The sequence below is a fragment of the Chanodichthys erythropterus genome, chromosome 5 (assembly GCF_024489055.1).
Source record: "Chanodichthys erythropterus isolate Z2021 chromosome 5, ASM2448905v1, whole genome shotgun sequence".
Lineage (NCBI taxonomy): Eukaryota > Metazoa > Chordata > Actinopteri > Cypriniformes > Xenocyprididae > Chanodichthys > Chanodichthys erythropterus.
Window position 1 is genome coordinate 18,476,492 of NC_090225.1, and position 23,724 is coordinate 18,500,215.

General features: G+C 37.0%; 1 protein-coding gene across 4 annotated transcripts; it reads left to right on the top strand.

Moving 5' to 3' along the window:
* Positions 1 to 696: 696 nt before the first annotated feature.
* Positions 697 to 23,724, top strand: ogdhl (oxoglutarate dehydrogenase L). 4 transcript variants are annotated; one of them, XM_067385295.1, is made up of 22 exons: positions 697 to 900; positions 2,418 to 2,585; positions 4,421 to 4,523; positions 8,950 to 9,065; positions 9,314 to 9,468; positions 9,834 to 9,980; positions 10,067 to 10,157; positions 10,252 to 10,431; positions 10,583 to 10,711; positions 10,825 to 11,004; positions 12,267 to 12,425; positions 13,077 to 13,173; positions 14,226 to 14,354; positions 15,486 to 15,636; positions 17,671 to 17,798; positions 18,035 to 18,213; positions 21,443 to 21,514; positions 22,037 to 22,162; positions 22,675 to 22,747; positions 22,838 to 23,001; positions 23,088 to 23,239; positions 23,323 to 23,724. In XM_067385295.1, exons 1-22 carry the CDS (start codon positions 697 to 699, stop codon positions 23,444 to 23,446), a joined length of 3,027 nt encoding a protein of 1,008 aa, XP_067241396.1. In that variant the 3' UTR covers positions 23,447 to 23,724. The 4 variants fall into 4 exon arrangements, with proteins under 4 accessions (XP_067241396.1, XP_067241394.1, XP_067241395.1 ...); XM_067385293.1 differs by having other exon boundaries at positions 12,267 to 12,419; positions 13,071 to 13,173; positions 21,443 to 21,530; positions 22,050 to 22,162; XM_067385294.1 differs by having other exon boundaries at positions 12,267 to 12,419; positions 13,071 to 13,173.

Genomic DNA, 23,724 nt, shown 5'->3' on the forward strand with positions numbered 1-23,724 from the left:
TCGATGCGCCTTTACGACTGTTTGCTCATATATTTGCATCGCATAAACGTATTGGAAGTGATTTTGGCAGCGGGATTTTACGTCGTTCAAATCAATTTGTCATTGAATAGATGGAGATGAAGGACGTGCTCTATTTAAAAGCCCATTGAAGCTCTGATGTTTTATAACAGATATAATAGAGCGTTTTAACTGCGCAGTGTGGTTATGACAATCCACAAGAACACTTGCTGCATCAACGATAATATTTTTAAAGGTGCCCTTTTTAATAAATGAAGTTTTACTTGTAAAGTAGCTAATACACTGGACTTTTGGAAAATAGCCTATCATAAAAATACACTCAAATGAGATTTTTATTAGTCTACATTAAGCGAGTCACCCCACAACAACCACACAACTGGCACAACCAGAAAGATCACATTGTTTGACCATCTTTAATTGAGGGACCATACTTATCGACTGGCTTAACTAGCCAAAACACGTTGGTGAACATCATAACAGAGCGGTTAGATCAGCACCAACTAGATTGTTGGTAAAAGTAGGTGTTTTCAGTGTTAAATCACTCAAACATTAATTTTTCTAATTTAAAAAAAATGTTTAAAACATTCTCAGGAACTTCCAAGAACAGATAATCGTTGATTAATTCTGCCATAATATCTCTAATACCTTGCTGTTTCCTATTTATGAAGGTTTGCAGACATGAGTCAGCTAAGGTCCCTGGCTGGTGCTCTAAGAAGCAGTAGCCAATGGATGAGGGGGCACGTGGGGACAGGAAGGCGAGTTTTTGACCCACGTCGTAACTGTTCAAGCGGGGCTCCTGAGCCTTCATTGGCGGCCTGCAGCTCTAGCTATGTCGTGGAGATGTACTACGCTTGGCTGGAGGATCACAAAAATGTTCATGAGGTGCAGTGAACATCTACTAAAGACACTCGAACTCTGTCCCAGTTCAGAAACCCAGTGTGCTTTCTATTAATATAAGAGCACAGAGCACTGCAATATACTTGGTTACATTCCAAATCTGTACATTTTATACTTTCACATTTACATCAGTGTTATTATCACATTATGAGTTTAATATTTTGTAAATATTTTGTTGTTTTTGTCATATTTTGCAATATTTTGTCTATAATAACATTTTATTTTAATTTTAAAGTAATTTTGTTGTGTGTTTTTGTCTTTATTATTATTATTTTTTTTTTTGCATTCAAGGTATACGTTTGATCAGTCCATGCATTTTTTGAGAATCAAACCCATAATCTTGGTGATCATTTAAAGGATTAGTTCACTTTCAAATAAAATTTCCTGATAATTTACTCACCCCCATGTCATCCAAGATGTTCATGTCTTTCTTTCTTCAGTCGAAAAGAAATTAAGGTTTTTGATGAAAACATTCCAGGACTTCAATGGAGCCCAAACAGTTAAAGGTCAAAATTACAGTTTCATTGCAGCTTCAAAACGTTCTACACGATCCCAGATGAGTAATAAGGGTCTTATCTAGAGAAACCATCACTCATTTTCTAAAAAAATAAATAAAATTATATACGTTTTTATATCACCATAAATGCTGATCTTGAACTAGCTCTCTTCTTCTCTATTAGAATTCCGGCAGTGTAGACACTGCTAAGTGTTTTACTGCCCTCCACAGGTTAAAGTTTGAACTAATTGTTATATACTTTCACTAGCATATTGTATATGACAATTTAGTTAATTTTGACCTGTGGAGGGCAGTAATACACTTAGCAGTGTCTACACTGCTGGAATTCTAATAGAGAAGAAGAAGAGAGCTAGTTCAAGATGAGCATTTGTGGTTAAAACACATAATTTTTAAAAAAGATTTTTAGAAAATGAGCGATGGTTTCCTTAGATAAGACCCTTATTTCTCGTCTGGGATCGCTGTAAACTGTATATTTTGACCTTCAACCGTTTGGGCTCCATTGAAGTCCACTATATGGAGAAAAATCCTGGAATGTTTTCATCAAAAACCTTAATTTCTTTTTGACTGAGGAAAGAAAGACATGAACATCTTGGATGACATGGGGGTGAGTAAATTATCAGGAAATTTTAATTTGAAAGTGAACTAATCCTTTAATCACCCTCATGTAATTTTTCTTGCATGGAACACAAGTGCCTGGTTTCACAGACAAGTATTAAGCCTAGTCACTGACTAAAAAGCATGTTTGAGCTGTTTTAACTGAAAGCAACTTGCACTGACATCTCTTAAAATATGTCAGTGCCATTGTTTTGTCTCAAGGTGCACACCAGTAATGTTTTTTTTTTTCTTTCTAAGGCATGTTTATTAAAGATAAGGCCTACTTCTGGCTTATAGTCTAAGTTCTGTCTGTGAAAACCAGACCTACTAAATAAGAACTAATAAATAAGAATATTTGACCTTTTGAAATATGTTGTTATTTTTGCAACAGTCTTGGGATGCATACTTCCGTAATGCCCAAGCCAGCAGTTCAGAGGAGTCTGGAGAGAAGCGTCTGTCTACACTGCTCCAGGGAAGAGGCCAGTCTCAGACACCTGCTATGTCAGAGAAGGTGGTGGAGGATCATTTGGCAGTCCACACTCTTATCAGAGCCTATCAGGTAAGTAAGTAGCTCTGGTTTAAGGCCAGCTCACATCAAGAAAGAGAACTATAATGATAATTATAAATGTAATGTTTGAAAAAAAAGAGCTTGAACGTTTGTGTGGATGCTAATATAGTTATCATTATCTTCGTAGTTACCATTCTTGGTGTGAACGGGCCTTTAAAAGGTGCTAAAGAGGATGTTTTGTTTTATACATTTTTGCAATATTACTTGAAACTGTCTTTACTAACTTATAAAAGACTATTTATTAGGTGCACTGAAAGGAATAATATTAATATACATCATCTGTGCATGAGGTAGGGCCTTAAAAACGTCAGCCAATCGTTTACGCGATCATTGCGTAAACGATTGGCCCTCTGGCTTGTCAATCACTGCCGTGACGTTCCTTGTGAGAAACGAGCGCGGCTGCGCGCTCCAGTAACTTTCCACACTCCACAGGCGCTGCATGCGATGTTTTTGTCCGGACACAGGAATAACAACTACAGATTATGAGTTACCTGCGGTGAGTCCGACATAATGAATCCGCAAATGCCAGTGGTAAACACTAGTGTTCCAATACTCGTGCACGAGTTTTGGGAGGCGTTCCCTTGAAAGGAGGGGGGTTGTTCTTACGCATGCGCTCATTTCAAAAACTCAGTAACAGTCTTTGGTTTTCTCAGTCGACAAAAAGATCCTCTTTAGCACCTTTAACGACTAGCTGAAACATTCTAAGACTGAGCTCAACACACAAAGACTTTCCTTCGACCGAAGCAGATTTAAATACTAAAACGGAATTCAAACACCAACTGTAAACACCGACTGAACGCAGCTGGCTCTGACTCGGCACATTTGGGCACGATCAGTCGTAAGTATCAAATTACATTCATAATAGGTCTTACAATCGTTAAGTGTGTCCCTGGCTTTCACCGATAGCCAATTAAAGACCGTTGCAATCAAATTTTACCTCAGATGAAATTCTGGCAGTGTCAGAAGATTTGGCACACAGTCCTGCAGTGCGACTTCTACAAAGAATGTCAAATTGTCTTCGTTTTTCAAGACAAGCCTTTATCAAAATTAACGGTAGAGATGTCTTTGTTAGCCACCATTTCAGTCCATTCACAGTCACCGAATGTGTATGGGTTGATAATGTAAAACTCCGGACAAGTTTTCATGCGTGCGTCCGTTTTTAACACGTCTTACGCCGTACAGCCTGACATATATGACAGCTGAGATCCCACAGTGTGACATAAGGATCATGAACGTACAGTCTGACAAGCAACAATCGTAAAGGACTATTATAAATGCAGAATTTTAGGGGATATCAGTTGAGAGAATCCAATACACAATTAATTATTTTTATAAATTAATCCAATGATATTCACTGGCACTGGACTGCAACAAATCAAAGACGCGCCTGTACATCCATACATTTTAGAGTGTCCCTGTGTAGTTATGCAAATCACATGATTAATTCAAACCTAATTAGACTAGCTTTTTTTCCCTTTTGAAAATGAAAATATCAAAGAGATTGCTTGAATCAAAACAGGTGGTAACATTTTCCCTGTTTCCTCTAATTAATTAGATGAAGTATCATAGGGATTTATTAAATTCTGTCTTTTGGCAAATCCAGCATTTTCTTTCCATCTCCTGTTGCCAGCCTGTTGGGATTGTATGTTTAACTTATTGTGAATCCTTATGAGATTTGTTAGTCATGTGACACGCTGGTTCATATTTGTGTGGGTCACATATCCCCTAGTTACTTGCTGGCTCAGTCTTGCTTCTGGTTCTATCATGCTTTTTCTTTTGGTATGGAGAGAGCAAATCACATTCAATCATTGCGTTTTACTTTTTAGGTACGTGGTCACCATGTGGCCAGGCTGGACCCTCTTGGCATCCTTACTGCCGACCTGGATTCCTTTGTTCCCTCAGATTTGATCACGTCAATTGACAAGCTTGGTAAGATTATATACATTTAGCATATTTCCCACTAAAAATTTAACTTTATGATTCTTATAAACACTCACTTCCTTTCCCTGTCCTACTTAAAGAAGGATCTTTGTTCTGAAGACATTTGATAAATGCTGACTTAGTTCCTTGCTTGGGGCTCATCCTTATGAGTGTTTTTTTTGTTATTATTCTCTGTATCCTTAGCCTCCCCCTCACCATCATTTAATACTGCAGCTGCTGAGTAATACACTTCTCTTTGAATAGAAACTCATAATTACTGTTAAATACATTGTATTTTAGAGACTTAATGACATGACTGTCATTTTTTTGTCCAGTCATTAAAAATGCAATTTATATATATAGTGACTTGAATAGGCATTGTCATTGACATTTTATGTCTGTATAAAATGTAATTTATTTGTATTTATATTGTAAACTGTAGGCCTATTTTATTTTTGATGGGCATAAAGACCTGTCCTGATACTGTACTGATGAAGAAAAAGCCTCAAGAAAAATAAAAGTTGAAAAAATCAAGAATTTTGGAATAATCATTCATTATTATTTTTTAGAATTTTTTTCAAGCACATTTTACCAATTCCAAACCACATTCCCAGACTGTTGTATTATGCATAATTATTAAGCAGGTTTTCTTTTACATGTAAAATAGGCCAAAAAAGAGATTTAACTTGCACTGAAGAGTCAGAAATTATTGAATGCCCATGAGAAGAATGGACAAGAAACCCTCATTGCATGGTCACAAAAAACAGGTTGAGAAGACAAGATGCATGTTAACTGCAAAAGAAGTTTCTGGTGGTTTCACACTTAATTCCTCACCTTAATTCTCAGTCTCCAGTGCCACCATTTTCCAGAACTGCAAACTACCTGGGGTCTCTAGAAGTACAAGGTGTGGGGTTCTCAGAGACTTTGCTAAGGCAAGGAATCCTGAAACATTTTGAAAGTTTTATGGACAGATAGATTGAGAGTGACTCTTGAGGCACCAGCACCAGACAACAGTGGCGAGGAAGTCATGGTGTGAGCTGCTACTAACAATGACCAAGACAGACCTTTCAGGGTAGGAGATGGACTTAAAATGAACTCCCAAAATGTACTGCCAGATTCTGGAAGATAAATTCTTCTAACAGTGGTACAAAAGGAATTGGTGCTGGTCCCTCAAGAGTCACTCTCAACCAATCTGTCTATAAAGCCTTTTAAAGCCATCATGTATTTCACAACACTTGAGCTTGAGATTCTTATAAAGTGGGGGTCGTGTTTCAGGATTCTTAACCTTAGCAAAGTCTCTGAGAACCTGACACCTTTTACTTCTGAAGACTCTGGAAAATGGTGTTGCTGCGGACAAAGGGGTTCCTGGTTTTGCACCTAATTCTTCACCTTAATTTTTAAAGTCTTTTGCAGTTAATATCTTATCTTCTCAAACTTAATCTTAATGCTTAATAATTATGCACATCTGAAAATAAGTTTTTCACTTCCAGCCCTTGTTAACAATTATATATCACTTATAAATGATTATATACTAAATATAGAGGCAGACCCTCATTACTGCGTTTCAAGATCAATAAATTGATTTTAACAGTAAAAGACTGTAAAAATGCTGCGGTGAAAAACTGTCAATTGGTTTACAGAAAGTTTCCGTACTATACACGGTGAATAACTGTAATAGATCTAATGGTACATTTAATGTAATTTTACAGTAAAATACCATTAAATTCACAGTTTTTGGAAGTAAAAAATAACAATTCATTGTAAAATTTACAGTGAAAAAACGTAAATTGACATTCCCACATTTCCCTGCGTGACACTTCTCATTTGATATATTTTCGTTGAAATAACTCTGTTCTTAGTTTTTCTCATTTTTTTCTAATCAGTTATGTACATTAGGGTTTTATGTTACATCTAATGTTGTTAAATTAATGTTTATTGCATTTTTAAAATTTCATGCATGTTACCATGATGGCGTTTAGTGTGTGTGTGAATGACACTGTGTGCACCTTCTTTATATTAGTATTGTCCTTCTCAGCTTGTGGAAATCTGCTTGTGATGAACTTTGATTCATCATGTGACTCTTATCACCACTGTGTTTGGTGACTGTCAGTGTATTATAAAGGTACAAAACAGATATTAGTACTTCATTAGGTTGGTAAATTAACATTATATCAGTTAATTAAATACATTATTTTACCGTAAATTTAACAGAGATTTTTTTTTTTACGTTGCTACTGTGTTTTTTACGGTAAAGTTCTGGCAACCACAGCTGCCGTTTTTTTACCGTAAATTTTACTGGGATTTTTTTTACAGTGTAGTATTTGTTATAAAATATTTTAAATGACATTTGTAAATTACTTTAATTTATTGATACTTTAATAATTGAAAGTTCTCTTGAAAGTCTTTTCTTTTTTTTAATCATATAAAACCAACATAAATATACAAAGAGTTTATTTCTAAGAACTTGAACGTGTTTTAAACTAGATATTTTTTTTTTATCATGGACACTCTTACAGTATATGTCATTGACCCACAGACTTCAGGCTTTTGAAAAAGTATCTTTAAAATATCTTTTCACCTTTTATTTTATATAAACGTACTTTGAATCTTTATTGTTTATTTTGTCTAACGTCAGCGCTACAGTTCTTGCTTGCTTTACAAGCCAGCTCAAGCTACTGGAGCCGTGTAATGTAATTGGTGGCTGACCTTGCCAACCCCAGCCACTGTGTTTATACGTCACTGTAGCAACAAAGCTGCACCCATCCGCTGCATACATCTCCTTTTTAATTATGAAAGGAAAATTAGATTGTTGGAGCTGACTGAAAAAACTCTTTCATTGCAAAGTGAGGACTTCCAGTTATTAGACCATTCATCAAATGACAAATTGTGAGTCCCATATAATTAAAATGCAAAATATCAACCATTAAATATGTGCATTCTCAGCCAATAAAACCCATTGCCGTGCTGTTTCTGAGATGTTCCTGCATGTGTACAATCTTTTAGATCAGTCTTTTCATTTTAGCTCAGGGCTTCCGAAGACCATTGGAAGTTGCTTCCCCAACCTCATAATCAGAGCTGATAGCGCTTCATGTTATATAAGGATCAAGATTATTGTAATGAAGTTTAGTAACACTGCCAGTACCAGTGCTTGCGTTTTGGTTATTTGGTGACTCATAGTACCTGATTAATGGAAAGGGGGAGAGAGAGCGGGGATGTGTCTGCTTTTAGGCGCTGTAGTCGTGTAAGTGGTCAGCAAACAATTCCTCATTTGGCCATTACAGATTCCCCAGTCTCAGACAGCGACAGGGGCTGGAAGGCAGAGCTATGCCCCAGACTCAATCGCAAGCACAGGTTAATGTTATCTGAGATAAAGGCCCATAAATCTTCCCCTTTGCTCCTGTCGGGTCCTATTGCCTTTAGTGTCGCCAGAGTAGAAGGATGTAGCACATGTTCTCACAACAGATCGAAAAAGAGAGAGTAATAGCCAGTGAGAAGACCTCTCAAAACATGCCTCTTTTACCTCACTACTCTTTCAATGCGTCGGTCAGGTCAGGTTTTGTCATAGCTTTTTCTAAAGCCTTCGTGCAGCTAATGAGGGCGTGTATTGGACCAGAAGGCTCTTAATTTCGGTATGATGCATCTTTCCTCTTTATCTGTACTGTGGCTTTAATTACATTTGCACCTGTCTCCTCTTGTGTGTGTTCCTCTCTTGAGGAGACACAGTCTTACTGATAGACCCCAGTGTTATCTACAGGATGCATTTGCAAACTACTATGATTGCCTGCATTGCATGGTTTTCTTCCACCGTTTACGGGTGTAGCTAACCATGAAATTGGTAATGATGTTAGTTAGGTTTGACATATCAGGGCTCCAGGGCTGTGACTAAAATGGTTGAAAATGTGTCAAAAATAAAGATGTGCTTCAATAATTTAAAATCTAGAAAGCTTTTTGTCTGTCTTTATATGGTTGATCACGAAGGAGCTGTTTTTCTCTGCTTATTCAGTGTTAACATGAATACATGCACACAAAACAAATGATCACCAATGATGACTCTTTTGAGCCGGTTCTTTTTAATGAGTCATGAATGAAAAGATTCACGAAACAGTCCTGTTGTTTAAATCAGATTCACTCATTAGTTCACAACTGACTGCTGCACTCAACTGCAAGTCATTCTTATTCTTATAGTTATGTCAGATTCGAAACAAACCATTACTGTGATGTATACTTTAAGTTTGTTTTGTGTGTGTGTAATGAATAATGGTATTCTAAAATAAATGTTTTAAGTAAAGTAGTGAAGTATAGACACATCTTTACTTCACTATAAATCATAGTATTTGTTTTAAAAAGGAACATTGTGGGGGTCTTATTACATTTCATTACAGTATATTTATGTTGCCATTTTTGCTTTAATAAGCTTTTCCTCTTTAATCTTTAGGGTCGTACGGCTTGGAAGAATCTGATCTCGATAAATCATTTCAGTTGCCACTAACCACATTTATTGGGGGAAATGAAAGCACACTCCCACTGAGAGAAATCATACACAGACTTGAGGTGGGTAGATGCTGGATTACTGTGATATCACCCAGTATTTGAGAAGAAACACTCCTTCCTCATTTCTCATTAGCTGGTTTTGTGACTGGATTGATTCAGATATGACATTCACTAGCTATTCTGAAAGGATGTAATTTGGGTAAATATGACAAGCTCATCATTTATATTATGATGATGTTTAATTATACTTCAAAAATGAATGCGTTAATAAATGAAAGGGTAAACTAAATTTGCTTGGAATTTTCCAGACATCATACTGTGGACATACTGGAGTGGAATTCATGTTTATCAACAATATGGAGCAGTGCCAATGGATCCGGCAGAAGTTTGAAACTCCTGGAATCATGACATTTTCTGACAGACAGAAGAGGACCTTGCTGGCCAGGCTGGTTCGCTCAACACGGTGCATATCCTTAAAATAATGTACTGGGTGTTGTTTTCTTTGTTCTTTATTAGAGACTTATTTTTCCTTGCATAAACCACATTTTGGGAAGTCATGGTTGTCTGTGTGTGATATATATATATATATATATATAATTGCATTTTTATAATTGCAATGATATATATAATTATATATATACATATATACATATATATATATATATATATATATATATATATATATATATATATATATATATATATATATATATAATTTATACATATATATTATATATTACATATATAATTGCATTTTATTTCTTTTTAATTTAGCAAAATAAAGCTTACAGTGAAAGAATGTTCTATGGTAACGATTCAATGTTCCAGGTTTGAAGACTTTCTTGCTCGCAAATGGTCTTCAGAGAAACGCTTTGGTTTGGAAGGCTGTGAGGTCCTTATCCCTGCCCTGAAGATGATTATTGACAAGTCCAGCGAAGCTGGTATAGAGAGTGTAATTATGGGAATGCCTCACAGGTACCTTGAAAACTTGCTCCATTCAATCTCACACTGCTTTTATGAATCCACCCCAGCAATAACAACACAACCTTTCACTCACACAGGGGCCGACTGAACGTCCTGGCCAATGTAGTTCGCAAAGATTTGGATCAGATATTCTGTCAGTTTGATCCCAAACTTGAGGCTGCGGATGAGGTAATATGATTTCATATGATGAAAGATGCTTTTGTCATATTGGATCTTGTCTATTGTGCTTCTGATATACATTTCACACTTTAATCCACTCCAGGGTTCAGGAGACGTGAAGTATCACTTGGGGATGTACCATGAACGGATCAACAGAGAAACGGATAAGAATATCACATTGTCTCTGATGGCTAACCCCTCTCACTTAGAGGCGGTAGATCCTGTCGTCCAGGGCAAGACTAAGGCAGAGCAGTTCTACAGAGGAGACACTGAAGGAAGGAGGGTTGTACTTCTATCTTCAGATTATCTTTAAAGATGGACCAATGCAAGACATAACCATATATTCCGCTTTCTCCTGCTGTATAATGGCTCATCATTTGGCATGTTGGATGAATGTAAACCAATAACAGCATTTTTAATTCCTTTGTTTGCAGGTGATGTCCATTCTCATACATGGTGATGCTGCATTTGCGGGTCAGGGAGTCGTATATGAAACCTTCCATCTCAGTGAACTGCCTTCATATACTACTTATGGCACCATCCATGTTGTGGTCAATAATCAGGTTAACATCAGATTTTCCTATTACAATCGACTTGAGGTGTAGCCTCCTGCAAAACCTTAACCCCTGACCTTTCAGTATGTTGTAGATTTATGAGTGTTATCTGATGTTGCCAGATTGGATTTACCACAGATCCCCGAATGGCACGGTCCTCTCCCTACCCAACGGACGTGGCCCGTGTGGTCAATGCACCCATCTTCCATGTCAACGCTGATGACCCAGAGGCTGTGATGTATGTGTGCAAGGTTGCGGCAGAATGGAGAAGCACTTTCAACAAGGATGTGGTGATTGACCTGGTAAATACTGTGAAGACACGTCATAAATATCATTAAAATATCATTGAACTTTAAGATAAATCACTTGTTAGGACTGCTATAATGCTTGAATACACAAGATCCATTTTTCTTGTTTCAGAATCACAATCTTTTCTATTACACTTAGGGGTTTCAACCAGGGGACTGTGAAGGTATTGCAGGGGGGCTATGGACATATATTTAAAAAATGTATAATTAAAAAACACATCAGATTATGTCAATGTTTAAAAAGAAATCTGAATTTTTGGCAGGGGAAAAGGTTTTTGTGGTCACTTAAACTTTCATTAGAAAATATTGCCAGTTACTTTGTTTTGTAACTAATTTTGTTAGCAGAACAAAAATAGACTAAGCTAAAGCATGATCAACCGTTGCACATCCCGAGCAATACAGTAGTGTTGTTTCTTTTGTGAATGAATCAGTGTTTTTGAACAAATCGGTTGAGTGAACAAAACAATGACTCGCTCTTAATGAAACATTATTGAATGAATTGGAGTTTTTGAACAAAACGGTTGAATTAATGATTCAACCGTTACATTGTCTCTTATTGTAACAATGTAACCTGCTGAAAATCTTACTGAAATGTCCTCAGTACTAAAGACCAGTTCACACTACAAATAAACTATAACGATAACTTTAATGTTAACTACACTTTATGAGTATTCTAAGTAATTTTAAAATAGGAAGGATTTTTATTTTCTTTCAGTGTCTTTATCATTTGTCTGCTGGGAAAAAATTGCTCTGAAAGTGATTCCAATTTCCAATGATATCGTTGTGGTGTGGACTTAAAACTTAATGGTTGAAGTAATATTTCTTTGTGTTAATAGCTCTTAATAATCAGATTGACAGCCTGTCTGAAAAGTGTCAACACTGAGAAACTGCAATTTTTGTGCCGTTGAATGGCACTTCGGAAAGGGAAAGCTATGTGGCCATTAGCTAAGAATACATGAGATCCCGAGTGGCATAGCCTCACGACTTATTTTGAACACTGAGGAAATTTATTTGAATACTTACCTGAGAATTAAACCAATTGAAACTATATCTGAAATATATTAAATAACCTTTATATTTCTAACTGATAAAGATGTAGAAAAGAATGGCAAGATTTGAAAATGGGATAGACATCAGATCTGAAGTAGACACTGGTAATAGTGTGTTTTTTATACAACAGTAGAAGTTGTTTGGATTAATGAGACTGAACTTGTGTCTTTTCACATGTAAATTGACATTGGTGATGTGTTTTATAGGTGTGTTACCGGCGGTTTGGACATAATGAGATGGATGAGCCCATGTTCACTCAACCCCTCATGTACAAACAGATCCGCAAACAAGAACATGTGCTGAAGAAGTATGCCGACAAGCTCATCTCTGAGGGAGTTGTAACACTGCAAGAGTTTGAGGTTTGTGTCTCCCTCTATGGAAATCTCATTATTGTGTCATTATGTAATGTGGAAATATCCACCTGCTGTTGTTCCTCCCACAGGTCACCCTAATTGACCTCTTTAACTCATCTAAAGCATCTTTTCCACAGCTGTTGTTTTCCTGGCCTATTAGGGAGTGATAGGTTTCCTGTGCCGTTTGTATATTGTTTCCTGACAATTGATGGAGGCTGTGTTCAGATTCTCAGCCAATGTCTTTTCGCTCTGGCTATGACACGTTTCATACTTCACCCGATGACCCAGGCTCTCATTCCCTGGGCTCAAAACTAGGCACCCCTCCCCTCCCAACCACCCTCAGATTTGTGTCGCCGTAGAAACCACAATCGTCGGACCAAACCATCCCTCCAGTGCGGATAGCTGACACCTTGTCTCGCCCGGCGACAGCTCGTTTTATTTACAACTGCATCCCTGTCACTCTTCACTCGCTGACATAGCTCTGGGGATTTCACTTAGAGAATAAATTGTGACTGGAATCTTGCTGTTTTCTCTACGCCGTAGCACATAGGTGCCATGAATCATTAATTAATAATTTGTCACAAATGTGTCATGTGTCTGGGTTTTTGATGAATATAGTGGATGGCGGGCTAGCGCTGTACTGTGAATTGTTTTCAGGAGGAGGTTGCTAAATATGACAAGATCTGTGAGGAGGCGTATACCAGCTCTAAAGATGAGAAGATCCTACACATCCGCCACTGGCTTGACTCTCCGTGGCCAGGTACATTTTGAGGACTTTATATATGCTAGATGTTTCAGTGAAAATATAAGATTGATTTAGACGAGTGTTTCTCAACCTCTAAGGCCCTCCAGTGTGCACAACAATATTCAAAAGTCCTTAGTCCAACTTTAAAACTTGTTTTAATCTATGAGCACTCCTAGTTTTTGTAAATTACAATAGTAACTAAAAAATTTAAATTAAATCTAAAATAGTTACATTTCAGAAGATTTAGAAGTTGAATGTTCTTCAGAGTTCCCACTCTTTTTAACCAATGAATTTTCCAGTCATTTGTGATGTATTGGATAAGCATTAAAAGGTTAGTTCACCCAAAAATGAATATAATGTCATTCATTACTCACCCTCAGACCTTCGTTCATCTTTCGGAACACAAATTAAGATATTTTTGATAAAAAAAAACTATTTATTTAAAACAGTTCATGTGACTATAGTAGTTAATCTTAATATTATAAAGTGACAAGAATACGTTTTGTGCGCCAAAAAACTAAATAACGACTTTTCAAAAATACCTAGTGATGGGCGATTTCAAAACACTACTTCATGAAGCTTCGAAGCTTTTGTTTGGTTCAGATTGCGTAAATGAAGCCTCGTTTACTGAAATCATGTGACAAAATTTTCATTTTTGGGTGAACTAACCCTTTAAGTATAAGAATTTTTTTTAAATTCAGTATTTCTACTCAACAAAATATTTTAGAGCTTGGAATAACTAATAAAATGTTTGTTCTTTATATAAATTACCATGGCATTTTAAGATAACTTGTGACTTTTCCAGGTCTAGAAATCACATCATATTATCCAGGTTTTCCAAGACTGTGGAAATCCTGTAAAACAAATGGTTCTTGAGGGGGTGAATTAAAATAAGAAATATATGAGGTGTTTTAGCTGATTTTAAGGCTTGTTTTGTCTTATTTTAAATTATTTTAAGTCATCTTTAGGCCCCCTTGAAAATTGGCTCCTAATGAGCCCCAGTCCCCTGATTGAGAGCCATGGATTCAGACCCTATTGGTGGTTATATGTGCTCTGTTTTGTTTAAGACTTCTTCAAACCAGATGGAGAGCCAAAGAGCATGAGCTGCCCTCCCACTGGACTAAGCGAAGAGATGCTCGGGCACATTGGTGCTATAGCCAGTTCAGTCCCTCTAAAGGACTTTGCCATTCATAGTGGTGAGTTTCAGGTATTTTGATTGGTAAGCATTTCATTCAGTCTTTTTGTGGCAGTGTTGAATGCCACAAAAGAAAATCACTGTAAATCTTTTGCTTGACAGTTTGTAATCACTATTGACTTTTGTATTCCACAGAATACAAGAAAGTAAGTAATTCAGGTTTCAAAAAGACAAGAGAGTTGACAAAATTATGACTTGCTTGAACTATCACTTTAATTATTGCTGTGGAGTCCCAGAGGCTGTTTACTAGCAGTCAGTTCATCAACTAGATTATATCCAACTGTATATACTGTTAAGCTTTATCACTAGGGACAAAACACTGGAAACTGACATCAAAGCATTGCAGGATCATGGTGGTAATGGTGTGGAACATCAGCAAAGTTCTGACAGATGATCCTTACACTTCTGATATAGGAATGTCTCATTGCTCCTCACGGGTCATAATTTTCTTTCTCTGAGCAGTGGACGCATGGGAGCTGTAGTGGATTGATGGAGTTGCACTATGGGACCATTGCACTTAAAGAGCCGACTCCAATCTGGCAGCCTTAAATTCTGCTAAATCACCCTAACTACAATAGCCCTCCAGCTAAACTCTGCTTATTGCCTGCCTCTAAGCACAACTACCTCAGAGTATCAAACCATCTCACCAGCAAGCGTATTTCTGACACAGAATGCTTTATTCCAATGGGATATTGTGTATGAAAAACCAGGCTACTCTGATGGGTTTGCTATTTTATGAACTGTTTTACTGTTGAATATGAATTAACATGAAAAAAGTTCTAGATTTTCTGTGTGTGAATAAAAATGCAGCAGACTTAATGTTGGTTTGACAAAGCTAAAACTTTAGTTTTTTTAATGTAACCTGTATATGTAACCCTAACACTTTTTAAAGTTACATTCACCAAACTCGACAGATGTTCAGTCTGTTCTAAACTTTTCTCTTGGGCAGAGAAAAATCCTATTGACTTCCGATGAAAACTTTTACTGTCTAGCTCTATCTATCAAACAGGGCTAACATTAAAGTCGGTCTTGACAAACTTTCCTTTTCTAGGAAATTGTGTTTACAACAAGTCACACAACAAAAGGTACAAGTTTATGACTTTCTACAAGTTCTATATCTGTGTTAATTCAGGCTTGTCACGTATCCTTCGAGGCCGAGCGGATATGGTTGCAAAACGCACGGTGGACTGGGCCCTGGCAGAGTACATGGCCTTTGGCTCTTTGCTGAAGGATGGTATTCACGTGAGACTCAGTGGACAAGATGTGGAAAGAGGAACATTTAGGTAAGACATTCAGTCCATTTCCATTGGAAACTACTGTGGCAGCTCCATTTTGTTCTGTTTTATGATTTATGGAGGACACAAAAATTGGAAGTTCAGCACATGCAGTTGTGGGGGGCCATAAGTTGTTGTCATATATTTTCTAATCAGGCCACTTTTTCATAGCCGCTTTGTAGTCTTTAACTGACAAGATTTCTGTCACTAAAAATAGCCGAGTATATATTTTCTGCCTTATGGCTCCATTAAAACTAAAATGTCAACACATTGACAAATGACGTCAGATTGTCGCACACAGATAGAGTCCTCTGGGAGTGGCAGAGAGACACCCACATGGTGCCGTCACGGTACTGCTTCTGAAGGAAACCCGTTTTATGTCACCCTACAGCAGGACAAACACATACTCCCACGTTTGTTCGTTGTGCAAGAAATTTTGGCTGCCAGGTTTGTTTGAAATAGTCTACACATCAATGAAACTCCAAGACCTCGTCGCAACTTAATTTATCAAACCACAAATGGCATTATTTACTGGTTCACTTTACAGTTTTTGATTCTACATTTTCTCTCAATGGGCTTCAATGGACAGTTTTATGCTTTGCTTAGAACATAATGACTGGAAGATTCGACTGGAAAGACGTCAACAAAGTAGCTTCTGTGTGTTATGAACCTTTTTATCAAAGTAGATTGTCTGCTGGTGCATATATTCTTTTTTTCCTCATGCAAAGGCTCTGGGAGTGAACATATTGGTGTGCTCCAGTCTGCTGGTTCTGCTTGTTACTCAGGGAGTTAATGGCTATGAGTAATTGATTCAGTCTTCTGTGTTTGGGAATGCACTGAGTACTGTGCTCTGGTCCCTTGATTGATGAAACCAACACACAGCTGATGCACTGTTTACTCCCCAGATTCTCTGTTTTTCCAGAGCTAACCCACAGGGACAGAACACTTTAGTTTAAAGAGCCACTTTTGATTTACATTTGTGATTAAATGAGCAGAGCATACAGACCCCAATTACCCTGAACACATTCCTTGTGGTTACATTCTCCATTTTACAACATTATCTAAGAAAAGAGCCCATGTTTGTCAAATGTGATTTGTTAGGGAAATACATGGTTAATAATAAATGTTATGTAATGTCTATATACTCATTGTAAGTCGGAACGGCCTGTACAGGACATCATTACTGTGATATTTAAAGGACTTTAAAGATTGTCTAATCGCACTGGGTCTGATGGCTGGTTTGAACATCGCATCAGAGTAAGCCAGCAAAACATATCACATCTCCTGTCTCAAATCCACTGCTGTCCATGATCTCTCACACTGATAGGATATAAAGAGTTAGAGTGCCTCTTTTCTAAGGTTTGACATTACAGCTTATGAAAATGTTCCTTAAAATGGCATTTCTTAAGCTTACAGAATCTAGGTGTCAGTTGGTTTTATTCTATTTTACATAAATTCAAAAGATTTTTGTAATCTTATGCTAACCCAAGGCTGAATTTGATCAAAAATATAGTAAAAACAGTAATAATGTTTTTACCAATAATTATTTTATATTATTTTAAAATGCATTTATTCCTGTGATTACAGAGCTGAATTTTCAGCATTATTACTCCAGTCTTCAGTGTCACATGATCCTTCAGAAATCATTCTAATATGCTGATTTGGTGCTCAAGAAACATATTTTACTGTTATCAGTGTTGAAAACAGTTGTGCTGCTTAATATTTTTTAAATCATGGTCTGTTTTTTCATGATTCTTTGATGAATAGAAAGTTCAAAAGAACAGTTTGAAATAGAAATCTTTTGTAACAATGTAAAAGTCTTTACCTTCACGTTTGATGAATTTAATGCATCCTTGCTGAATAAAAGGATTAATGTCTTAAACAATAAATTAATAAAAATCTTATTGACCTTGAAACTGAGATTACATTAAACTTTTACATTGAATTTTATAAATATATATAAGAAATCAAGCATTAGTTATCTTTTTGTTGTTGTTGTTGCCCTGTTTAGTGGTTCTTGAATTTGTGAGCTCATCTTTTCAGTCACCGTCACCACGTCTTGCATGATCAGGAGGTTGATAAGCGCTTCTGCGTTCCGATGAACCACCTGTGGCAGAACCAGGCTCTCTATACAGTGTGCAACAGCTCCCTGTCTGAATATGGGGTTTTGGGTAAGAGAACCACCTGTGCTCAATTTGCATCTGGTTATCAATCAGAGTGTACAGAAATTTAAACCATCAAAGGTTTTCCCTGTTTCTGATAAAATTACCTCCAGAAATGAGCAGCCTGTAGCCTACAGAACAAGCTGTTTTCTCCCAACACATCCCCTTGCAAAAACCATACTCAGAATCCTTTATACAGTATTTTTTATGTCCAAAGTATTCTGACACATGTTGATTTTGATTAGGTTTTGAGCTTGGTTTTGCAATGGCTAGTCCTAATGCCTTGGTGTGCTGGGAGGCTCAGTTTGGCGACTTCCACAACACAGCCCAGTGCATCATAGACCAGTTCATCTCTGCTGGCCAGGCCAAGTGGGTCCGTCACAATGGCATCGTTTTACTGTTGCCCCATGGGATGGAGGGAATGGTGAGTTTGCTGATGGCATGCCTTATTCTATATTACATAATATAAGTGGCATAATATTACATGGAAAAACTTGCATGGGTAACACTTTATTCTGATAGTCCACTTTAGACATTCTACTAACTATAAGTAACTTTACAACTACATATCAACTACCAGTCATTAGAGTATTAGTGGACTGTCTAATAGTATCTGTTACCACTTTATTTTGATGGTCTCCCAACAGACATTCTACTGACTACAAGCAAAGACTATAGATATAGAAAGACGGAATATGGCGGAATACTGTACGTCTCGCCTTCTAAGTAAATGAGCCAGTCGTTGATTGGTATAGTCATTACGTCACTGCAGCTGCCGTTAGAAGCTCTGGTTCCCATAAAAACCTGAGACTCATGCTTATGACTGCACTTGCACATTGGCTCATCTAGCCTGAAAAGCTTTTTAAACACTTTTGAGCTCAAGAAACAACATTTATCGGACGGTTCATGTCAGATTTTGTTGCTGATTTGAAATGTTATTTAATTGTAAGTTCGCCAAGCAGTTTTGGTTTTCAGGATTCCCCCGTTCAAATAGATAGGACTTGGTCTTGGATGCCCGAGCTGCCTGGAGGCATTGCAAATATGGCCGCCGAGTGAACAACTTTCCTTTAAAGGGACTTTGCTACAAGTAACTTTTTGCTACAAGTAACTTTGCAACTACATGTAATCTTATTCTACTACCTAACGATCTCTACTAACTCTCTAATGAGAGTTAGTTGACATGTAGTTTGCAAATTAAGGAGATTTGGTTGCAAAGTTACTTAAAGGGTAACACTTTAGTTTAGGGTCCAATTCCCACTATTAACTAGTTGCTCATTAGCATGCATATTACTAGGATATTGTCTGTTTATTAGTACTTGTATAGCACATATTAAAGTGCCCCTATTATGGATTTCATCTAGTGTGTAACATAGCTCTAAGTGAATAAAAATATCCTGCAAAGTTTTAAATCTGAAAGTGCACCATATATAAAGTTATTGTCTCTCAAATGTAAGAGTCGACTCCGAGTCAATTAATGAGTCATTTGTAAAACGAATCCCAAGCCGTTTCATTGTGACGTCACAACGAAATATTAGCATATTGCCCACCCACTTATTAATGTTTATATTTTCTAGTGATTGTAAAAAAAAAATTTGTAGTTTTGTATGATATGTTGTGTAACACACACACTAGTATGTATGTCTCCGGCTGACTCGCATTTCCGTAGTTCTGCTATTCAGATGTGGGTCCAATATTGTCTAAAAATGTGTCGATTATTGCAGCTTATCTGTCTTATGCCTTGGAGTAATGATCAAGGATGGAGCATGACTTTTGTTTACAAAGTGTAATGCATTATCAGCTATTTACGTTTGTGCTTGGCTAACATGGCAGTTTACAACATAGCTGCGGGCCAGGTTCGCTTACATAACTGCTTACATAATCACAAAAAATTGGGCCATCTGACCAATCAGAGCAGTGTAGGCTCACGGAAAGGAGGGGTTTAGAGAAACTGATCCTTTGAACTGCTTCTAACAAATCGTTTACGAATGATTGAGAACTGAGGTGAAATTAAATGTATATTAGGAGAAAACTAAAGTGTTTTTTTTTTTTTTGACCTTGCATGCATGTAAACCTTGTTGTAGGAGACTCCCAAAACAATATTAGGAACCTTAAAAAAGGTATAATAGGGACACATTAATGCTTTTTTTCTGCATGATCATATTCTACATCCCTTAATCCCACCCAATACCTAAACTTAACTATCTTATAAGCAGTAATTAGGAGTTTGAGGCAAAAGTCGTAGTTAGTTAATAGTGAGAATTGGACCCTAATCTAAAGTGTGACTGCTTATAGTTAGTAGACTGTGTGAAGTGGACTATGGAAATAAAGTGTAACTCTTGTATGTTGGTAAACATAAAAGATGCAAAGCAAGTATCTGTTCCACTTGCATATGTAATTTAAAACACACAAGACAGCAGCATAAATATCATATTATTTAAAGGTGCCCTAGAACTTTTTTTAAAAGAGTCTAAGGTGTCCCCTGAATGTGTCTGTGAAGTTTCAGCTCAAAATACCCCATAGATTTTTTTAAATTCATTTTTTTAACTGCCTATTTTGGGGCATAATTAGAAACGAGCCAATTTCAGATTGCGGCCCCTTTAAATCGCGCGCTCCCCGCCCCCTCCCGAGCTCTCGACTCTATCACAGCATAAACAAAGTTTACACAGCTAATATAACCCTCAAAATGGATCTTTACAAAGTGTTAAGATTGTGTGAGTATTGTATTTATTTGGGTGTTTACATTTGATATTGAATGAGTTTGAGGCTATGCTCCATGGCTAACTGGCTAACACTACACTGTTGGAGAGATCTATAAAGAATGAAGTTGTGTTTATGAATTATACAGACTGCAAGTGTTTAAAAATGAAAATAATGACGGCTCTTGTCTCCGTGAATACAGTAAGAAACAATGGTAACTTTAACCACATTTAAAACCACATTAAACAGTACATTAGCAACATGCTAACGAATCATTTAGAAAGACAGTTTACAAATATCACTAAAAATATCATGTTATCATGAAGCATGTCAGTTATTATTGCTCCATCTGCCATTTTTCGCTGTTTTCCTTGCTTGCTTACCTAGTCTGATTATTCAGCAGTGCACATCCAGACGTTCTGCCCTTGTGTAATGCCTCAATCGTGGGCTGGCATATGCAAATATTGGGGGCGTACACCCCGACTGTTACGTAACAGTTGGTGTTATGTTGAGATTCGCCTGTTCTTCGGAGGTCTTTTAAACAAATTAGATTTATATAAGAAGGAGGAAACAATGGAGTTTGAAACTCACTGTATGTCTTTTCCATGTACTGAACTCTTGTTATTTAACTATGCCAAAATAAATTCAATTTTTAATTCTAGGGCACCTTTAACTTCTGCTTTTGCCCCATTAGACAATATAAGCAAAGCAAGTGTTATTTTTAGAGTCAGTTATGTAGATCATAGCAGTCTTATTGATCACTGAATCTAATTTCCTGCAAGGATAAAACACAGGTTAAAATCTTCTTTACTCAAAAGCAGAAAAGCTGAACTAGAATCAATAATGATGACTCAAGTTTGGTCTGAGCCATTTAATGAGGTTATAATTCTTTAGCTTAGTGTGGCATTTGATAGACCTACTCTCATTAGCACTGGTGTGTTTGCACTAATGAGCAGGGCCCGGAGCACTCGTCAGCACGGCCTGAACGCTTCCTGCAGATGAGCAAGGATGACCCTGATCGCTATCCGGTAAGTGGCCTTTCCGGTCATGCCTCATGCTGATGGCCACAGGTAGTTTATAAATGGATTCACTGCACTGATTGCCAATTTGTTTAATGCTTAATATAGTTCTTGTTAATACTGCTTTCTTTGTTAGTCTAGCAGTATGTCGGTCCCAGTGGCAGGGCATAATAGGTAAAAACATTCAGGAGACATGAATGGTACTAATCACAACCATGATCTGTATTTACAATACATGATCAACAGGGCTATTGACTGAACCATCCAAAAGTAAAATCAATTCATAATTGCCCTGTTCCTGCAGAAGTCGTCATTTGCCAATTCATAAGTAAAATTCATGGGTGACACTAACTTTGTGCTATCTTGTATTCTTATATAATATGAATTATGTTTAGTATTTTAAATGAAAGGACATCTACTGAAATATCACAGAATTATTATGTTTTTGCTGTGACACATATTAGTTTTTTGTTTTTTACATGATATTAATTGGTCATTTTAATGAGCTGTGTTTTATTTACTTCATCTAAGGAATACACTGGAGACTTTGAGGTCCAGCAGCTCTATGACTGTAATTGGATCGTGGTCAATTGTTCAACACCTGCCAGCTACTTCCATGTTCTTAGAAGGCAAATCTTGTTACCATTCAGGAAGCCAGTAAGACCAACCTTTTTTCCTTTCTATGTGTCAGACTCGGTACAATATCATTTTTCAATGTATTTTGTGGATTCATTGTTCTGTCAATATATATAGGCTATATATCAATGACTTATTAGAATGCACATTTGGTGTTATATACTTAGATAGACTTGAGCTATATCACAGCTGCTGTGATGGTAGATAGACTTAACTTTAATGTGAAAGTTTGATGTACACCCCAACCCTCTTTTTCTTCTGTGCCACTGTTTAAAGTGATTCCCTGTTGCAGAGAAATGTAGAGGTTTGTGGAGCATGAGAAAATCTCTTCCTGAGTAAATTAAACTGTGAGCGTCTGGGGATGATATTGTTTGTTTTGTATGAAAGTGCTCTTAATTTACTGTTTTGCTTGATTTCACAGCTGTGTTCTACTATTTTTGCATTCCCTGGCCTAGATTGAAGTTTCAGAAGTTTCTAAATGCAAATACAGTTTGTCTTTATTTGACTGACCGCATTTTCATATTTTTATTCAGCTTATCATTTTCACACCAAAATCTTTATTGAGGCTGCCAGAGGCCCGTTCCAGTTTTGATGAGATGATCACAGGTACAAATTTCTGGCACAGAATCATTGTATCGAGCTCTGTCCAGCTTTTAGCAATAACATGTGGCTGTACCTACTTTATCTATTTTGCAGGAACAAAATTCTTGAGGATAATTCCAGATGAAAGTCCTGCATCGAAAAACCCCAAAAAAGTCAAAAGGGTCATCTTCTGCACTGGAAAAGTGTACTATGAGCTGGCAAAAGAGAGAAAACAGCTTCAGCTGGAGGAGGATGTTGCAATTGTCAGATTGGAGCAGGTTGCCATTATTGTTTCTTGATTATAAGTATAATGGCACTGCAAAAAATTGCTTTATTCACAATCAAATACATTCTTTCCTCTTAGATATCACCATTCCCTTTTGACCTCATCAAGGCTGAGGTTGAGAAGTACAGCAACGCTGAACTCATATGGTGTCAAGAAGAGCACAAGAACATGGGCTACTATGACTACATAAGGCCACGTTTCCTCACAGTGCACCATAAGAATCCAATATGGTGAGTCTCTTTTTAAGCTAAATGTTCGTTGTAACCTAAACAAACTTAAACGCACCAAATTCAAAATATTCAATCAATTTTAGGTATGTTGGCCGTGACCCTGCTGCAGCCCCTGCCACAGGAAACAAATTCACTCATCTGACTGAGCTGAAGAGGTTCTTGGACACTGCGTTTAACCTCGAGGCATTCAAGGGCAGGAATTTTTGATGCTGTTGTGTCAGTTGTGGAAATTAGCCTTTAAAATTAAATATAACTGGTATCAACGCACAATTTATTAGATAAGGTGATTTTCATGTTGCCAAAGTGTGTAAAATTGTTCAATTATATTGATAAATAGAGCACAAGACAGCAAATAGAAAGTTGTGTACTCATCCTATAGCAGATTTAGCCATGGATTTGCACCAGAAATCATTTATCTGTTTTAAGTAATATGTATTTTTATTTATTTATTTGTCTTCCATAACTGTCACACTTGGCTTCATCCT